The 17,932-nt window shown below is 35.6% G+C and overlaps 1 protein-coding gene across 2 annotated transcripts in view; it reads right to left on the bottom strand.

Annotated features, from left to right (window-relative positions):
• Positions 1-17,932, bottom strand: part of LOC112395738 (WASH complex subunit 2A-like) — a 119,896-nt gene that overhangs the window by 23,488 nt on the left and 78,476 nt on the right. For both annotated transcript variants that reach the window (XM_024739092.1, XM_024739091.1), the window contains 3 exons: positions 9,262-9,337; positions 8,274-8,341; positions 3,864-4,050 (listed from right to left, as the gene is read on the bottom strand). In XM_024739092.1, the coding sequence (XP_024594860.1) occupies positions 3,864-4,050; positions 8,274-8,341; positions 9,262-9,337 (331 nt within the window). The remainder of the gene's footprint in view (positions 1-3,863; positions 4,051-8,273; positions 8,342-9,261; positions 9,338-17,932) is intronic.

The raw sequence follows: 17,932 nt of genomic DNA, 5'->3' as shown, positions 1-17,932 counted from the left end.
TCATTTTCCTTGGCTTTTGACAAGTCAAGACAAGCTAGATACTATTCAGTTGTTTTTGCTTATTCAGGGTATCAAAACCAAATTTGAAGTGACTGAAGAACTAGCCCCCATGTATTGTCTGCATGAAACAACTACATTTAAGAATATTTTCAAAGAAATTGCTAAAACACTAACAGTACAACTTGAAGTAAAATCTACAAGTGGGGGGCTTCCCTGGTGGCGCAGTGGTTGAGAGTCTGCCTGCCGATGAAGGGGACACGGGTTCGTGCCCTGGTCCGGGAAGATCCCACGTGCCGCGGAGTGGCTGGGCCCGTGAGCCATGGTCGCTGAACCTGCGCGTCCGGAGCCTGTGCTCCGCAACGGGAGAGGCCACAACAGTGAGAGGCCCGCGTACCGCAAAAAAAAAAAAAAATCTACAAGTGATGAAGCAAAAATATGTGTGGAACAGAAAAAACAAGCTTTTTAGGACAAATTTACAAAGCTAATGAAATGTAAGGTGTTTAAAACCTATGGTTACTCATTGTGCTATTCATCAGCAGGTAATCCTGCAGTAAATGTTTCAATCTATCATGTATTACTGAACTAACAGTGTCAATGGTAGACTTCATTTGTCTCATGGACTTAACCATTAGTTCAATGGCTTGGCAGTAGCAGCTTTATTGTGATTTTTTTCAGCTCAGGGCTGACACTGAATTTTTCTGAATGAGAAGAACCACTCGCAACTGCAAACATCCAATGCAGAATGCCTTTGGAAATTAGTTTGTGCTGTGTACTTGATAATGTTTCTTAGTGAATTCCACCTAAAATTACAAGGCAAAACAGTACTTACATGAGAAACTTACACTGCAGTAATGTCATACTGACAACTAGCATTACTTGGAATCACATGTAATATCATGCTTTCAAAAGTTAAAAACAAAGCGAGATCTCCATTCCCACACAAATTTGCAGCAGTCATACTTTCCAAATTCAAATTACACTCCCAGCAGCGTTTTCATACCTCACTGCAAGTTAAATGAAATCTGCGTATTTCAAAATCTATTTAAATGTGCAACTGAGAAGCTCCACCTATGTTCAATTGGACGTGACTGATCTGCAACATAATGAAATGCTAAAGGCAAACAGCAAGGGAAGACTCTAACAGAATTCTATAAATGCCTTCCAAGTGATGAATATGCTCAATTAAAATCATATGCTCATGGACTGCTCTCATTATTTGGCAAGTACTTATCTGTGTGAAATGAAATTTTCAAAGATAACGTACATAAAATCTCATTCCAGATCAATATTAACAAGTGAACTTTTACAACTGATTCTGCAAAGTTGATAGGCAACACTAGCTTTCAACACCTTAACTAAACTATTACTCCCACACAAAAGAATTCCATTCTTCTCGTCAGTAGACCTGAATTACATACACACGCATGCGCACACACACACACACACACACACACACACACACACACACTATTCTTCTTATATTTTGAATTTTGTCTGTAAAAATTTTGTGAAAATTTGTTTTCTCTTGTTATATAAGTACTTACATGGTATCCTTAGTTGTATCTCTTGGCCTGGAAACCCTAAAATAGTTACTATCTGGCCCTTTACAGAAAAAGTTTGCTGCCCTCTATTGTGGAGTAAGAAAGCCTCTCCTAGAATAGGCAAGATAAGGAATGACCAGAAAAGGTTTTCTTCTCTGCTTCCTCATCTACCCTATCCCTTCTCCAATTCTGGTAAGTGAATAGAAAGGAAAAGAAAAATAAAAAATATCTTAAGAGGAACAATAATAATACAATTTTAACTGAAATCCATAACAACATTTGCATTATGTCTTAAACACAAATAGAAGTTGACTGGGGAAAAACTGGGGTAAAAGGAGTAAATGATGTTTTAAGCAAAGGAAAAAAGATGTAAAAACACATGGCATAATTAAAGAGACCTGTAAAAATGATGATAACAGGTTTTGAAGGGCCTTCCATGCTAAGCTACGGAGCTTAGATTTTCTCCTTTAGGAAAGGAGAGCTAAAAGAGGATTTCCTAAGGAAGAAAACCAAAACAACAGCTAACTGGCACATGGAGAGACTGGTATAAAGAAATTCTACTCATGGTCTAAGTGAGAGACCCTGGATTAAAGCTGCAGCCCTCACTGGTCCCTCTTCTCTACTTTTAGCCCATATGTTTAAGGCATGTTAGCAATGCTAACCAGAGCCTGACACGTAGAGTCAACAGTCAACGCCCATTTGTCACATCTGCTCTCTGGCCCCAAAGAATGAGTATAATCTCTCTTCCACATAACACTCTGAGGTGAGGCAGAATCCTAAAGGAATCCCCAGGATTCCCAATTCCTGGTGCTCACTCCCTGTATACTCTCCTAGCCTTGAATTTGGGCATGACCTATGACTTGCTTCTATCCAACAGAATATGGCAAAAGTAAAGGGATTTTCAGATGTAAATTAGGCCCCAAATCAGTTGATTTTGAGTTAATCAAAAGAGAACTGAGGGAAGCTTCTACCCAATAGCCAGTAAAAGAACCAGGGCCCTCAGTCATATGACTGTCAGGAAATGAATTATGCCAGCAAAGTGAATGAGCTTAAAAGTAGTTTCTCTTCCCCAATCAAGCCTCCAGGTAAGAGTACAACTTTGCCAACACCTTGACTGCAGCTCTGTGGGAACCTGAGCAGAGCACCTGGCTAAACTGTGCCTAGACTCCCAATGCATAGAAACTGATTTCCAGACTACAAGTTACTTTTTGTATGAACAGTATTGCAACTAGGTTTTTATGCTGTGGAATTAAATTTAGTTATCTGTAATACCTTTCCTTCCTTTGTCTGCCTGTCCTACTCCTCTTTTAAGGTCACTTTTTCTCAGAGGTTGTCCCTAACTCCCTGCCTTTCATGCAAAATGAAGGCCTTCTTATCTGCTTTTCCAGAGATGTTGATGTCTTTTTATAACAACTGCCAAAATTATATTATAGATATTATTTATAGCAGATTGCATGCTCCATGAAGGGAGGGAATATAATCTTTATAACCTAGTGCCTAGTATAAAGACTGACTATAAAAGTTCAGTAAATTTTTAGTAAATGTTTTAAAGTGAAAGGAGGTAAAGAATCATAGTAAGGCAGAGTGCACAGAAACTTGAAGGTTACCTTGTCCAATTTACTAAGTGTTCTATTGCCTAGCTAAGTACCTTTAAGTTGTTTCCTTCTGATTTTAGAATATAACAACTCCTCTTCCTCTTTTCTTTTAAGGATTATATGTCTTGTTATTTTTTATTTATTTATTTGGGGGGGGGGCCTCACTGTGCAGCTTGTGGGATCTTAGTTTCTCGACCAGGGACTGAATCCAGGCCCTTGGCAGTGAGAGCGCGGAGTCCTAACCACTGGACAGCCAGGGAATTTCCCCTCCTCCTTTTATACAGTAGGAAAACAAGACTAGAGAAGTAAAGAGATTTATCCATCTTTAAGCAGCAGAGTTAAATTTTGGAAAAAAAGAGCAACTTTAGGCTTAACCCTTTCTATTATGCCACAGTTGTATAATAACACACTATTGTAACAAGACTCTATAATCTAGTAGGCATTTTAGACTTTCATAAAGTGACAGAAATAAATATTTTTTACAAAAAATCCTACTCCATAGAGAAATTTCAGTTTTAGAAATTACTCATATCAATCATACGAAGGACAATTTCAGAATTATATAATTGAGGTGGGGTGGTGGAAAAGGGGAGAATGAATAAAATTTAGTTAGTCTTGTGAATATCATAAGATTATTTTGACAACACAAGGTAAACATAAGGTTTATGGGTGTATCATACAATGTTCTCCTTTTCTTAGTGAGACATGCAAATGAAAACCTATTTACCTTAAAGATTCAGATAATGGTGTTAAAGTGCCATCTCCCCTGTCTACTACACGAAAGAAGTTCAACTGATCTCCTTCTCGGTATACCAGAAATGTAACTTGTTTGTTGCAGGAGGTCTTCTCCCAGACCTCATCTCGACTGGAATCCATGTACTCAGCCATCTCCCTAAGTGGATCTTCCATAGGAACTACAAATGGAAAAATTGATAAACAAGCTTTCAATTTATATCAAGTTTAATGCATCTTGGTACACTGTCAGGATATAAGGTGCTGAATTTGAACAACAACCCTATGCATACAATACATATACATTACATTCTTCAAATAAGTTTCTGGTCTTTTTATAGTTAATACAGCATTTTCTATGTTGTATTAATATGAAAGAAATGAAATGATTATGTTGTTATGTACAAAGACAGGGTTTAACCAAATACATGAGGTTTTTCCTGTGTCACTGGAGAGAATATTTGTTGACTGTATGACATAATTATCTATAACTATTTTCACTTTACACCTTCCACTCCCTCTATTTTCCAATATTGGTTCCAACAATCAATAATTAAAAAGCAATGTAAATTCCACTTACTTTAGATTAAAAAAACAAACACACACACAATTGGGGAACATATATTAGAAATTAGAAGTGAATCCCTTTTTTTTTTCTGGTTTTATATAAAGGCTGATTCTTCTTAGAATTGTTTCTTGACATGAAGATAGGCAATTAAAAGTACACGGTAGGGCTTCCCTGGTGGCGCAGTGGTTGAGAGTCCGCCTGCTGATGCAGGGGACATGGGTTCGTGCCCCGGTCCGGGAGGATCCCACATGCCGCGGAGCGGCTGGGCCCGTGAGCCATGGCCGCTGAGCCTGCACGTCCGGAGCCTGTGCTCCGCAACAGGAGAGGCCACAGCAGTGAGAGGCCCGCATACCGCAAAAAAAAAAAAAAGTACACGGTAACCCAGGACACAAGGGGGTCCCTTAGTGTGCTAAAACTGCTAGGTGTGTAATGATCAGTATGTTGTTTCTTGAAAGCATCCTCCCAGGACCCCACTTGTCCTGGTATGTATCTATGTGTCTAGTCAGAGCACGTGGCTCTAGCGGCCTGGCGCTGTCGTCAGGTTTGAATGACACTGCACAGCCATCACCTCAACCCACTCTCATCCATAGCAGCCACAGACAGATTCTGCTCCTGTGGTGGGGACAAGCCTCAAGAGACTGTTAGCTCACAGCCTGAATGTTCTAAACGCCCCTGAACCTCAGATCAGGGAGTCTAAGCAATGGCTAAGGGAAAAAATGTTCGCTCCCAAAGACGTTTTCATGTCAAGCTGCAGAAACATTTGTTCTTTCTTTAAGCAACAATTTCTCAGACTCTATAACTTTCATTCAAGTAGCTCATTTATTAACAGAATAACAGTGCTGAACTGTTATCTGAACCTGTCAAAAAGTTACAGCAATAATAAATATTAAACTCTGAAAGTAATGAGGTAAAAACACTGAAGATGTTCCCATATCCTAAATTCAATTCCATCTCTACTAAAACACAAAAACTTCAGAAACATAATAAGATTTACCTTGTTTTACAAAAATAGTTGGATGTTTTGATAGGCTCTTTCATAGGCACAAGATGTGTAAATATTAAAGGACATTTTAAAAACAGGTCCTTGCCATTTTAAGTTTATGCTACATTTTCCAAATTACATTAATAAGAAGCAAAAACTATGCTACCAGCATTACTAAAACCACATGAAAGTCTTGTTTAAACCAAGAGAGTGTGCCTTAATTAGGGAGGCACTGGCATTGAATATGTGTATGCACCTATGTGTATGTATGCAACACCCCTTTTCATAATAGAACAATCATTCAGATTTCATCAGGTATAAAGCATTATGTATATAGTTTAGGATAAAATTTAATTTTAGAAAGGAAAGCTTTTTTTCTTCTTTTTGGTCACGCCACACAGCTTGCGGGATCTTAGTTCCCTGGCCAGGGATGGAACTTGTGCCTGATGCAGTCGAAGTGCAGAGTCTTAAACACTGGACCACCAGGGAATTCCCAGGAAAGTATTTTCCATGTTGTTCTGATAATGATTAATTCAAAAACAATTTTAAAAGCTAAATATTACTGGAGTTCACACAATAAAGATATTTTCTAAACCATAATTTTCAAGTAAGACTAAATATTGGGTTGGCCAAAAAGTTCATTCGTATTTTTCTGTGAAACGAACTTTTTGGCCAACCCGATAGCTAAAAAATAAGGTTTCTGAAATACATTATGGAGAATTTCTAGATCTGGGTACAGTTTTTCTTTTTCACAAAGTTTTCATTGATGTAAGGTAGACAACAGCTACATTTTCATTTTAAAAGTTGATTCAATAAAGGCATAATTATTAAGAACTTAGTCTAAAATATTAAAAAAAGACAAGTTTTAGGTACTGATTCTTCAATTTACAAACGAGGCACAGGAAGTTGTAGGGAAAAAAGTATTACAAAGCTTCAACTACTGAAGGGTAATGATGCCTTCCACTTTCATTTTGTTTTAAGTTAAAAAAATACATGTATTTTTAACTCAGAATCTGTGTACTTATCCTCATAAACATATTTTTAGTCCTAGTAAAAGAAGTAGGTGCCTGATAAAACATTCTGTTTAAAGACAATACTATACACAAATAACAAACTTTGAAAACTATAATACAATGGAATTCACATGTCATTAAATTAGCATCTTATAACGGCTCAGTAAACACATTAGGGTTCTTCTACTACCCTCAGAATGGCTACTATAAACATCATTTAATATTACATGGGACAATTTCATAGGTCCAACTAATAGAAAGTCCCTGATATTACGAATCTAGTTAATCAGCTCTAACATTATTATCTTTGTTTTTTTCTAACTTATCCAAAACAGTTCAACAGCCAAAGTAACATATCTCACAAAATCCTCTTGAAATAGCTAGGAAATAGATGGTGATAACCCTATTTTCTAATCAAAATTATGAAGCATGGAGATGAAATCTGACTTGTGGAAGAAGTATAAGCCATGAGTGGAATCAGTACTCAACATTCAATTTTCTGGTTAGTGAAGGATCAAACAAATACAAAGGCCTTCCCCCAGACGAGGCCCACAGAGCAGGACTACTCTGAGAAATCTAAGCATGCCACTACTCTGTGGGGATCCATCTGATATACCTGAATCAGGGACAAACGTGAACACTCCCAGTTCTTCCCATGCTTAGAACTTTCTTGTTAATCAAGTCTCTGTTCACATCATCATCTCCAAGGGCTCTTCCACAATTGTCCTCCTACTACCCTACTTCTACGGACTCTGTCATGCTACCCTATTCCCTCCAGCACTTACAGCTGCTTGAAGTAACATCAATTCTTCACATGTTTATTGTGGACACTGTGATGAAGCAGGAACTTCTTCTCCCATGAAATACTGCACTGAACATCTAGTAGATGTTCAAAATGTGTTTGCTGAATGTCTCTTTCAGAGACCACCCACATTCTGAAAAAAAGGCTTCAACAGGACTATGATAATACCTATAAAACCCAAATGCATCACAAACCAGGCTAAGAGGTATCTTTGGAATTTCCTACAGCAATCATTACCCCAGGAGTTGAAGACTCAGGGGATTAAAAAAGCAACAAGACCAGTAAAATGAACCTAAACACAATGATAACAACGTAATACTTGTACTATGCCATCCCACTGCCCTTCCCTATACTGGTGAGGTTTATATTTAAATCTCTTTGGACTGAATCAGGAATCATGAGATATTCTGGAATATGAGCTCCTGCCCCTCATTTAGGCTTTAAAAAACAATGCTAGGGCTTCCCTGGTGGCGCAGTGGTTGAGAGTCCGCCTGCCGATGAGATGAAGGGGACAAGGGTTCGTGCCCTGGTACGGGAAGATCCCACATGCCGCGGAGCGGCTGGGCCCGTGAGCCATGGCCGCTGAGCCTGTGCGTCTGGAGCCTGTGCTCTGCAACGGGAGAGGCCACGACACTGACAGGCCTGCGTACCGCAAAAACAAAACAAAACAACAACAAAAAAAAATGCTGAAGGACCTACTATATAGCACAGGGAGCTATACTCAATATTTTATAATAACCTATAAGGGAAAAGAATCTGAAATAAATATATATATTCATATATATGTATAACTGAATCACTTTACTGTAAACCTGAAACTAACACAACATTGTAAATCAACTATACTTCAATAAAAATAAAATAAAATTTTTAAAAATAAAATAAAAAAAGAACAATGCTGAGAGAAACAACGAGGTTCTTCTAAGACCTAATAGCAGAAAGAGAACCTGGATAAAACCTGAGGCTATAAAAACACCACCTGGCTTGAAGATTATTATTGTCAAATTGCTTTAATATACATAATTTTAACACATGCCTACCTCTTCTAGTATTTATAGGTCCACCACGCATAGCCAAAACCAGCTTCAAGGTACAACCTTCTGAAATGCTGTGGATAATTAACACAAAAATAAACCACAATCATCAAAATACATTCAGTGTTAAATATACACATAATTATGTGCTGGTTTATCACAGTGCCTACTCTCTAAAAGATAAAAAAAAGATATAGCAATGTGCATAAATATAAAATGTTAACTTCTTTACTTGCATAAATAATGAAAACATGAAGAAGTTCTCATAAGCCTTAAATATGACATGAATAAAAGTATGAAAAGGACCTCTGTGGTTTAGCCTCTTCATTTCACATGTCAGGCCCTAAGAAGAAAAGAAGCTTGTTCAAGACCCAAAGTGTTAGAAATATCAGATCTATTTAATAAAATAAAACAATAGAAGAATAACAAATCTACAAGATCTCCCAACTCCCAGTGTGCTCCCAGCTATTCCACATGGCCTCTGACCCTTTATTTTAAGGAAAGAATGAAGAACTATGTGAGAGAAGGGAGAAAGACAAAAGGTCTGATGGTGTATCTACAATCGTTGATGCACACAGTGTCACTTAGTATCGCATTAGGAGGGCCTAAGAAAAATGAAAGTCTTGGTGAAGAGCAATACTCTCTGACCCAGTACTCTTGTGAAAATGGAAAGAAAAGGAAGGTAGCCAGATGGGAATGAGTCAATATTCAAAGAAAGGAGCAAAGAAGGCAAGATAAGAAGAGGAAGTCTAAAAAGGCAGGGGTAAGTAGCTTGGCGTGAATAATGAAAAGGTAAAACAAAGAATCAGAGGACAAAGATCAGGTAGCATGGGTACTGAGCCAACACATCTTAAAGTTCAGGATTTACACTAAAATCTAGGGATAAAAATTATTCAGAAGAAGAGACATGATTCAAGGATTCAGGAGAAAAACACTGGTATATGGATCATAATTCTGAGCGTCTGTAAGATATCTGATACGCAGTTACACTCACTTGTAATCATTCAAGCAATAATCATCTTCAAGTTCCATGTTATTCCAAATTAAGTGCTGCTGACAGATGGGAATACCTTAGGGGAAGGTTATAAAAAAATTGGTTAAAAATTCAATAGTATCTTGGAAAGAGTATGATACAAACCAATTTTATCAAAGAAATAATAATAAATTAAACACAATTCTAAATTGAATGCTAGATGCTTAACTAAACTATACAGAATCATAGGTAAAAGGCGTAGCTAAAAGTAGATATGATCCAATCCACTCACTAGAAAAGAACAGTATGTTTCAGTAACTCTCTGGCCTTGAAACAAAGTATAAAATTAGGCAGCCCTTTAAAAAGATACCTTGAAATGAGCCCTGAAGAGTTTAAGATCTAACACCTAGAAGACAGTTCTCAATACTGCAAAGTACAGCCTTCATTCAGTTATATTCAGCATTAAAAGTGTATTATGAGTGGAGGGTGAGCAAAATGGGTGAAAGGGATTAAAAATGTACAAACTCCCAGCTATAAAATAAGCAAGTCATGGGGATATAATGTACAACATGGAGACTATGGTTAATAATATTGTGTTGTAAAAAAAAAAATAATAATAATAATATTGTGTTGTATATCTGAAAGTTGCTAAAAGAGATCTTAAAAGTTTTCATCATAAGAAAACAAAATTTTGTAACTATGTATGGTGATGGATGTTGACTATTAACTAGACTTACTGCATTGATCATTTTGCAATACAGTAGTCCCTTGGTATCCGAGGGGTATTGGTTCCAGGTCCCCTGCAAATACCAAAATCCACGGATGCTCAAGTACCTTATACAAAATGACATAGCATTTATTTGCACATAACCTATACTCACCCTCCTGTATACTTTAAATCATCTCTAGATTACTTGTAATACTTAATACAAAGTAAACACTATGTAAATATTTGCCAGCGTGATGTAAATTCAAGTTTTGCTTTTTGGAACTTTCTGGATTTTTTTTTCCCCAATAATTTCGATCTACAGTTGGTTAAATCCTCAGATGCAGAACCAGAGGATACATAGGGCCAACTTTATATACAAATATCAAATCATTATGTTGTACCCCAGAATTAATATGTCAATTAAATCTAAATTTAAAAATATATGGAACATTTAATTTAGCTTATTTGCCCCTAAAATTTTGTATTCTAAAAGTCTGTTCCCAGAATAACATGTCCACAAGGAATAATGACTGTTTATACGTGAGTTTATCTAGTGATTCAGATAGCATCTTTCATATTCTTCCAAATGGAAAAGTCAATAATCCTGAAACAGGGCACAGAATATAATTTCCCATAAAACATTAATATATTAGAAAATTCCTCCCACCCTAATGTTTGAATGTGATTATAGTCCATAACTGCATATTGACATACTTTTTTGCAGAGTCTGAACACAAAAGAATAATTCAATCTTTAATAAAAAGTATATTATGGGCAATTTTCAATACTGAAAATTATGGTCTACAAGACAGTTTCTTTGCATTTCTGTGATGTTAAAGGAATGTTAAGGCAGATTCCATACTGCAGCATAAACTTTTTTTTTTTTTTTTTTTGCAAACTGCACATTTGAATGCCCAAAGTCTACTAGCCAGAGAGTGAGCATTATCTACTCAATAGAACATTTAATGGCTACAGATACTGATGTTGATGAATATCTTTTTCAGGTATCTCACATACTGCCTTCTCAAATTACTTTTGCTTGTGATACTATAAAATAAGTTAACTAGAATAATAGCAGTAAGTGCTGTATGTGTTAGCGTTTATTATTATAAGCCAGGCACTGTTATAAATGCTTGACATGTATTACCATAATTTAACTGCAACAATAGTAATCTTGTGAAGCAGGCGTCACCATCATGCTTATTTCACAGATAAAACTGAAGCACTGAGAGATTAAGTGACATCCAGAGAGTATGTGGATTAGAAATGTAAAGCCCCAGCAGGCTAACTCCAGAGACTGCACTCAACCTTTATGCTAATCAGTCTCTAGAAAATTAGTCTCCATAAAGCAAAAGTAGCTGTCTAGGTGTATGTTTAAGTAGTGTTGCCTGTTAGTAGACCTGAATGTCTACTAAACGTTCACCAAATATTCCAAAAGATCATCATGGAAGACAGCCCACATGGGCTGAGGAGGTGGATATACATATATCTCCCAAATAGGAACAGTTCACTTTTTTTGCTTCCAGTTAAAAAAGAATGCCAGTAAGGAAAGGCTTTTAACCTAGAAATTATTTCACATTAAAAGTATTTTAATATTAAAAAAATTTTAATACGCTCTGGTCATATTTTCAATCAAAATTACAGGATTTCACCAGGATAACTAAATAAAGCAATTTGGGTAGGTAATACCATTATTTACATTCAACCAACATTGTACAGTCTTATTGCATTAAAAAAAACCTTTAGAACTGGATTAAAGACAACATAACAACACTGCTGAGATTAACTCCTGTAATCACTTTTAATAGACTTAGCTATCAGTTAGCAGGCTAAAACAATAGAAGGTTGACAGGCAAAACAGGGTGGCAAGAATCATCCAAGACTGAGCTGTGGTCCTGATGCCCACCTGAGTTGCTGGATGACCTTAAGGAAGTCATCACCTCTGTGAGCCTTAGCATCCTCACTTGCACAATAGAAAAGACTAGGGTTCTTTCTACCAAGAATACTTTTGGAATCTCAAATATACAAAGCAAATCAACTTTCCTTTAAGATAGGGTTGCCAGATTTAGCAAATAGAAATCTGGCAACCCTATTTAAGAATGGTCCTTTGCCTTTAAACCTCAATGCTTATTTCTTACAACTACATCCAGAAAAATTAATTCCTATTAAACAAACATGTCTTCCCAAAGGATATATTACATATATACAGATTTTTCTATTAAATGTTTTAAAAACTTTTTAAAAATTCAAATATTATAAAAATAGCAACTTATGAAAAAAGACAACACAGAAATATACAAAAGAAAATTAAAACTACATGTAATCCTAAGTCCAGTAAAATCTATTTTCAATATTTGGGGTACACTTCCTTTAAAAACTTATTTTTTTAATAAAATGGGAACATACTTTAAGCTGTTTTATAAACTATTTCACTTAATATATTGTATACATCTTTCACATCAATAAATGAAAATATACATTGTATGCAATGACTGGATGGTGCTCCAATATATGTTTCTGTCATAATTTATTTACCCAGTCCCCTACTAAGATATATTTTCAGCTATCCAATTTTTTACTACTACAAACAAAGCCGTGATAAGTGATATATGAGTGTACATGTATTTGCAAATATACGTGTGTGTGTGTGTGTGTGTGTGTGTGTGTGTGTGTGTGTGTGTGTGTTGTCTGTGTATCTTAGTCTGCCTGGGCTGCCATAACAAAAACACCACAGACTGGGTGGCTTAAACAACAGAAATTTATTTTTTCACAGTTCTGGAGGCTGGGAAATCCAAGATCAAAGCACCAGTTTCATTCTGAGACCTCTTCTCTTAGCTTATAGATGACCAACATTTTCCTGTGTGCTCACATGATTTTTTCTTTATGAGTGTGCAGAGAAAAGAGAAGAATTCCCAGGTGTCTCTTCTTCAAAGGGCACTTACAACCTCATCTAATCCTAATAATGACTCAAACATGTTTCCTGTGTCTTTTTTTAGAATTTTCACACAGATACATGTATGTTTGAGACCATGTTCATATCTACATTTAGAAAATAAAACAGAATCAACAGGACTGATGGATAATTAAAGACAATGGTGGGCCATAGCTCCCATCTCCCAATATTTCCTCCCAAAACAATACAGAACAGTAAGAAGGGAAATGAATCTACACAGAAACTATGTCCTTAGCCCTCATAACTTGAAGACAGAGAATGTCTAAACTTCAAAAGAACTGGAAATAAAAAGGGGCAATTGCTCTATCCTAGCGTGGGAAATCTCATGCTCCTGTCCCTGCAGGGCTGATCAAGAAAAACTTTGGAGAAGTTTGGAGAGGGAAGGTAGTGCAGTATACAAGTTCAATATAAAACCATCACAAGGAAGAAGGCAATTCTAAGTCTCAAAAGTCTACAAAAAGGACTCAGACCAGAATACTGACTGCAAGTAATGGACTTTAAAGCCAAGCAATTTGAAGGAACTTCTGTAGGAGGCAAAAAGCAAAAGAGGAAGAGCATCCGTAGTAATTCAGTGTTCAGGGGGAAAAGGAACAAGGGGTAAAAAGTTAAGAGTCCTGCAAGACAAAAGATAACAACAAAATTGGAGGAATCACGACTGCCCCACTCCCCACCATCACCACAAAACAGACATAAAACATATGTGAAAATATCTGGACATTACTAAACTGGCATAGCACCATTAAACAGAATCCATAAAACACCCGAACACCACAAAAATCAACAGGAGGAAAAAAATAACAAACCCATAGAGAGTTAATAGCAAAAATTTAAAAACAAAATTCCACACCTATCAACCAAGGCAAATTTTACCCAGAAAAATAACCATGAAGCAAAAGAAAACTATAAGGTCACACCCTAAACAGAGTTAAACATACTTAAAGCATTTGAAGTATTCAACAGTCTGACTCAGAAATTTAAAAATTAAGAACAGAAAAAGTCCAAAAAGGTGGGGGGGGGGGATGAAAAAGACTGCTGACTGAACTCAGAAAAGAAATGGAGGAAAAAGACAAAATTACCACAAAAATAAAGAATAAACTGCAAGATACCAAGAGATAATATACTCAACCACATACTCAGTAAAGGACAAGCCAGGAAAATAAGCAAGAGTATGAAAATGACATAAAGAAAGAAGTAAGAAGGGTTAGAGTGAAAGTAGTGGAAATGGAAGACAGGCCAAGAATAATATTCATATTATCAAAGCCCCTAAAAAATGGAACAGAACTAATTCTTAGAAATATAATCCTGGAAAACTTCCAGAAATCGAAGACCTGAATCTATACATTGAAAGGACCTGCTAGGTACCTGGGAAAATTAACCCAGAACTATTGTGCCCAAGACATATCTGAGTAATAAATTTATTTCAATGACAAAGATAAAATCCCCAACAGTTACCTGAAAAAATAAATCAAATAACTTATAAGGCAAAATAATTAGACCAGACTCAACAACAAGAAAACAATCTGATTTTTAAATGTCTTTTGAATAGACATTTCCCCAAAGAAGACATACAGATGACCAATAAGAATATGAAAAGATGGTCAACATCACTAATCATCAGCGAAATGCAAATCAAAACCACCATAAGATACCACACCCAAGAGGTTGTCCACTATCAAACTCAGAAAATAACAAGTGTTGGTGAGGATGTAGAGCAACTGGAACGCTGTGCCCTATTGGTGGGAATACAAAACTGCGCAGCCAAAATGGAAAACAGCATGAAGTCTCCTCAAAACATTAAAAATAGTATTACCATATGATCCAGTAATTCTACTTCTGGGTGTTTATTCAAAAGAAATCAGGATCTGGAAGAGATATCTGCATGTTCATGTTCATTACAGCTTTATTCATAATAGCCAAGAAATGGAAGTAACCTAAAATATTTATTGACAGATGAATGGTTAAAGAAAATGTGTCATAAACATGTAATGGAGTATTATTCAACATTAAAAAAGAAGGAAATCCTGCCACATGCTACAACATGAATGAACCTTGAAGACACTATGCTAAGTGAAATAAACCAGAAAAGGAGAGAGTGTGGCGATCCTGATTACCAAAGTAGAATTCACAACCCAAAGCATCAAATGTGACAATGAGGGATATTTTTTAATGTTAAAGTTCATAATGAAGATGTAACAGTTATGGATATTCTTATGTATCAAATAACACAAGTAACCACCTTTATAAAACAAAAACTATAGAAGATGCAGAGGGACATAAAGAAAAACACAATAATAAGAGACGTTAATATACCTTTTAGTACAAGACAGATCAAGCATGAAAAAATACATAAAGATAAGCCAACTGAACAAAATAATCAGTGAGACATGTTTATTGTTCCTAGATGATAATAATACACATACTCAAAGGTCCACGGCACATACACAAAAACTGATCATATATTAGGTCAAAAAGAAAACAATGCTTTCTATAAAATGGAAATATTACAAACAACACTCTTTGCAATGCAATAAAACTAAAGACTACTAAAAAAACCAAAAAAAAAGGCAATTAATAAATCAAAATCCTAGTTTTTAAAAAATGTTGACAAAGTAGACAAACTACAAGCTAAACGTATTAAAAGGAAAAAAAGGGAAGGGAATCACAAATATACAAAAATAAGAAATAGCAAGGGGATAACTTCCTAAGGAACAACAGATTAACAAAATTGATGCCATGAAAGTTAGAAAGCTTGAACAGATCAATTTCCATAGAAGAACTAGAGAATGCTGTTCAGGAATCCCCCACCACACACACACACAATAAAAAGCACCAAGCCAAATGGATTTACAGGAATTTATGAAACCTTTAAAGGCAAAATAAACCCTATGATCCACATATTTTTCCAGAGCACTGAAAGGAATAAAAACATCCTAATTTCTTAAAATAAATGAAAATATGCTAATTTCTTTTAGGAAGTAAGGATAGGACTTCCCTGGTGGCGCAGTGGTTAAGAATCTGCCTGCCAACGTAGGGGACAGGTTCGAGCCCTGGTCCGGGAAGATCCCACATGCCACAGAGCAACTAAGCCCGTGCACCACAACTACTGAGCCTGCACTCTAGAGCCCGCGTGCCACAACTACTGAAGCCCGCACACCTACAGCCCGTGCTCCGCAACAAGAGAAGCCACCGCAATGAGAAGCCCATGCACCGCAACGAGAGAAATCCTGCGCACAGCAAACGAAGACCCAATGCAGCCAAAAATAAGTAAATAATTTTTTTTTTTAAAAGAAGGATAGCATCAACTCCTAAACCTAATAAAGACATTACAAAAAACGAAAACTACAGACCAATATCATTCACTCAAACTGATATAAAAATCTAAATACAGGCAAACAGAATCCTCTAGTACACCAAGAAAAGAATTTGCTGTAACCAAGAGGAATGTATTCCAGGATTGTAGATTGGTTCAATACTAAGGAATCTATTATTAGTAGTATTATTATCCAACACATTAACAGCTCTAAGGAAAAAAAAATCTCCATAGGTGCTAAGAAAATCTTTGACAAAATTCAACATCCATTCATGATATTTTAAAAGTCTCAAGAAAATAGGAATTGAGAGATATTCTCTTAATATGTTAAAATACTACTAGTCTTAAAACACTATCTTATTTAATGAGGAAATACTAGAAACATTATCCAGTAAGATCAGGAACAAGGCAAGATGTCCACCAACTCTGCCACTATCTGACATAGTAAGAGAGGTATTAGTCAATTTAATTAGACAAGAGAAATCAAGTAAAGGCCAAAGAATGGTTAAAGAAGTAGTGAAACTATCTCTGTTGCAGATGATATGACAAATATACCTGAAAAACCCTGGAGAATTTATGAGAAGACCAAAAGAAAGACAATTGAGTAAATTAGCAGTATATAAAATTAACATACAAATATCCATAGCCTTCAAATAAGCAAGCAATAAACCATTATAGGATATACCAGTAGAGAAAACTTCATTTATAATAACAATAAATATTTAAATATTATTAACTACTGTACTTAGAAATATACTTAACAAGAAAGGTGTAAACCTCTACAAAGAAAATTTTAAAACACTCCTAAAAGCTGTAAAAGTGGATAAACAAAACCAAAAAACAACTCTGTTTTTGGATAGAATGATTCAACCTTATAAGATGTTTGTTCTACTTATGTTAATTTATAAATTCGATGCAATCACTCTAAAAATACTAATCTTTTTAAAAGAGTGAGACAAGGCAATAAAGTTAAATCAAATATGCAAAAATAGCTAGAAAAACACCAAAAAAGAGAATTGATGAGTACTAGCCCTACCAGACATGAAAAACATACTATTAAAGCCTCTATAATTAAAAGTGTGATACTGACATATAAAAAGTCCAGAAATAGACAGATGATAAAGGTGGGATCTCAAACTACTGAGCCAAAAATGGACTTTAAAAATAAACAGTGCAGGAATAAATGGGTAGTCACTTGGGAAAAGATAAAATTAGATTCATACCTAGTGCCATACATAAGAATAAACTCCAAATGGATTAAAGATCTAAATGTGAAAAAATGAAACTAAGTACTAAAAGAAAACATGGATGAATTCATCTTTAACTCTGGTGCAAAAAATGGCTTATTCTAACTATGACTCAAAATGCAGAGACAGTAAAATTGATAAATTTCCTTTTTTAAAAAAATTTTTTTACATGAGAAAAAAATTTTAATTGCATAAGAAAGAAACCCCTATGGACAAAGTCAAAAGACAACCAGGAGAAAATACGTGTAACATATACCAGAGACAAAAGACTAATGTCCCTAATGTATAATGACCTATTAAAAATTGAGACAAAGACCAAAAACCCAATAGAAAAATAAGCAAAAGACATGAACAAGCATTCCCAAAGAAAGATGGAAAAATAGCCCTTAAACAAATGAATAAAATGTTCCAATTCACTCATAATAAAACAGCAAATTAAAACAACACATTAGGACTTCCCTGGTGGCACAGTG

The sequence above is a fragment of the Neophocaena asiaeorientalis genome, unplaced genomic scaffold (genome assembly GCF_003031525.2).
Source record: "Neophocaena asiaeorientalis asiaeorientalis breed wild unplaced genomic scaffold, Neophocaena_asiaeorientalis_V1.1 scaffold202, whole genome shotgun sequence".
NCBI lineage: Eukaryota > Metazoa > Chordata > Mammalia > Artiodactyla > Phocoenidae > Neophocaena > Neophocaena asiaeorientalis.
This window is presented reverse-complemented; position numbering and strand designations above follow the sequence as displayed.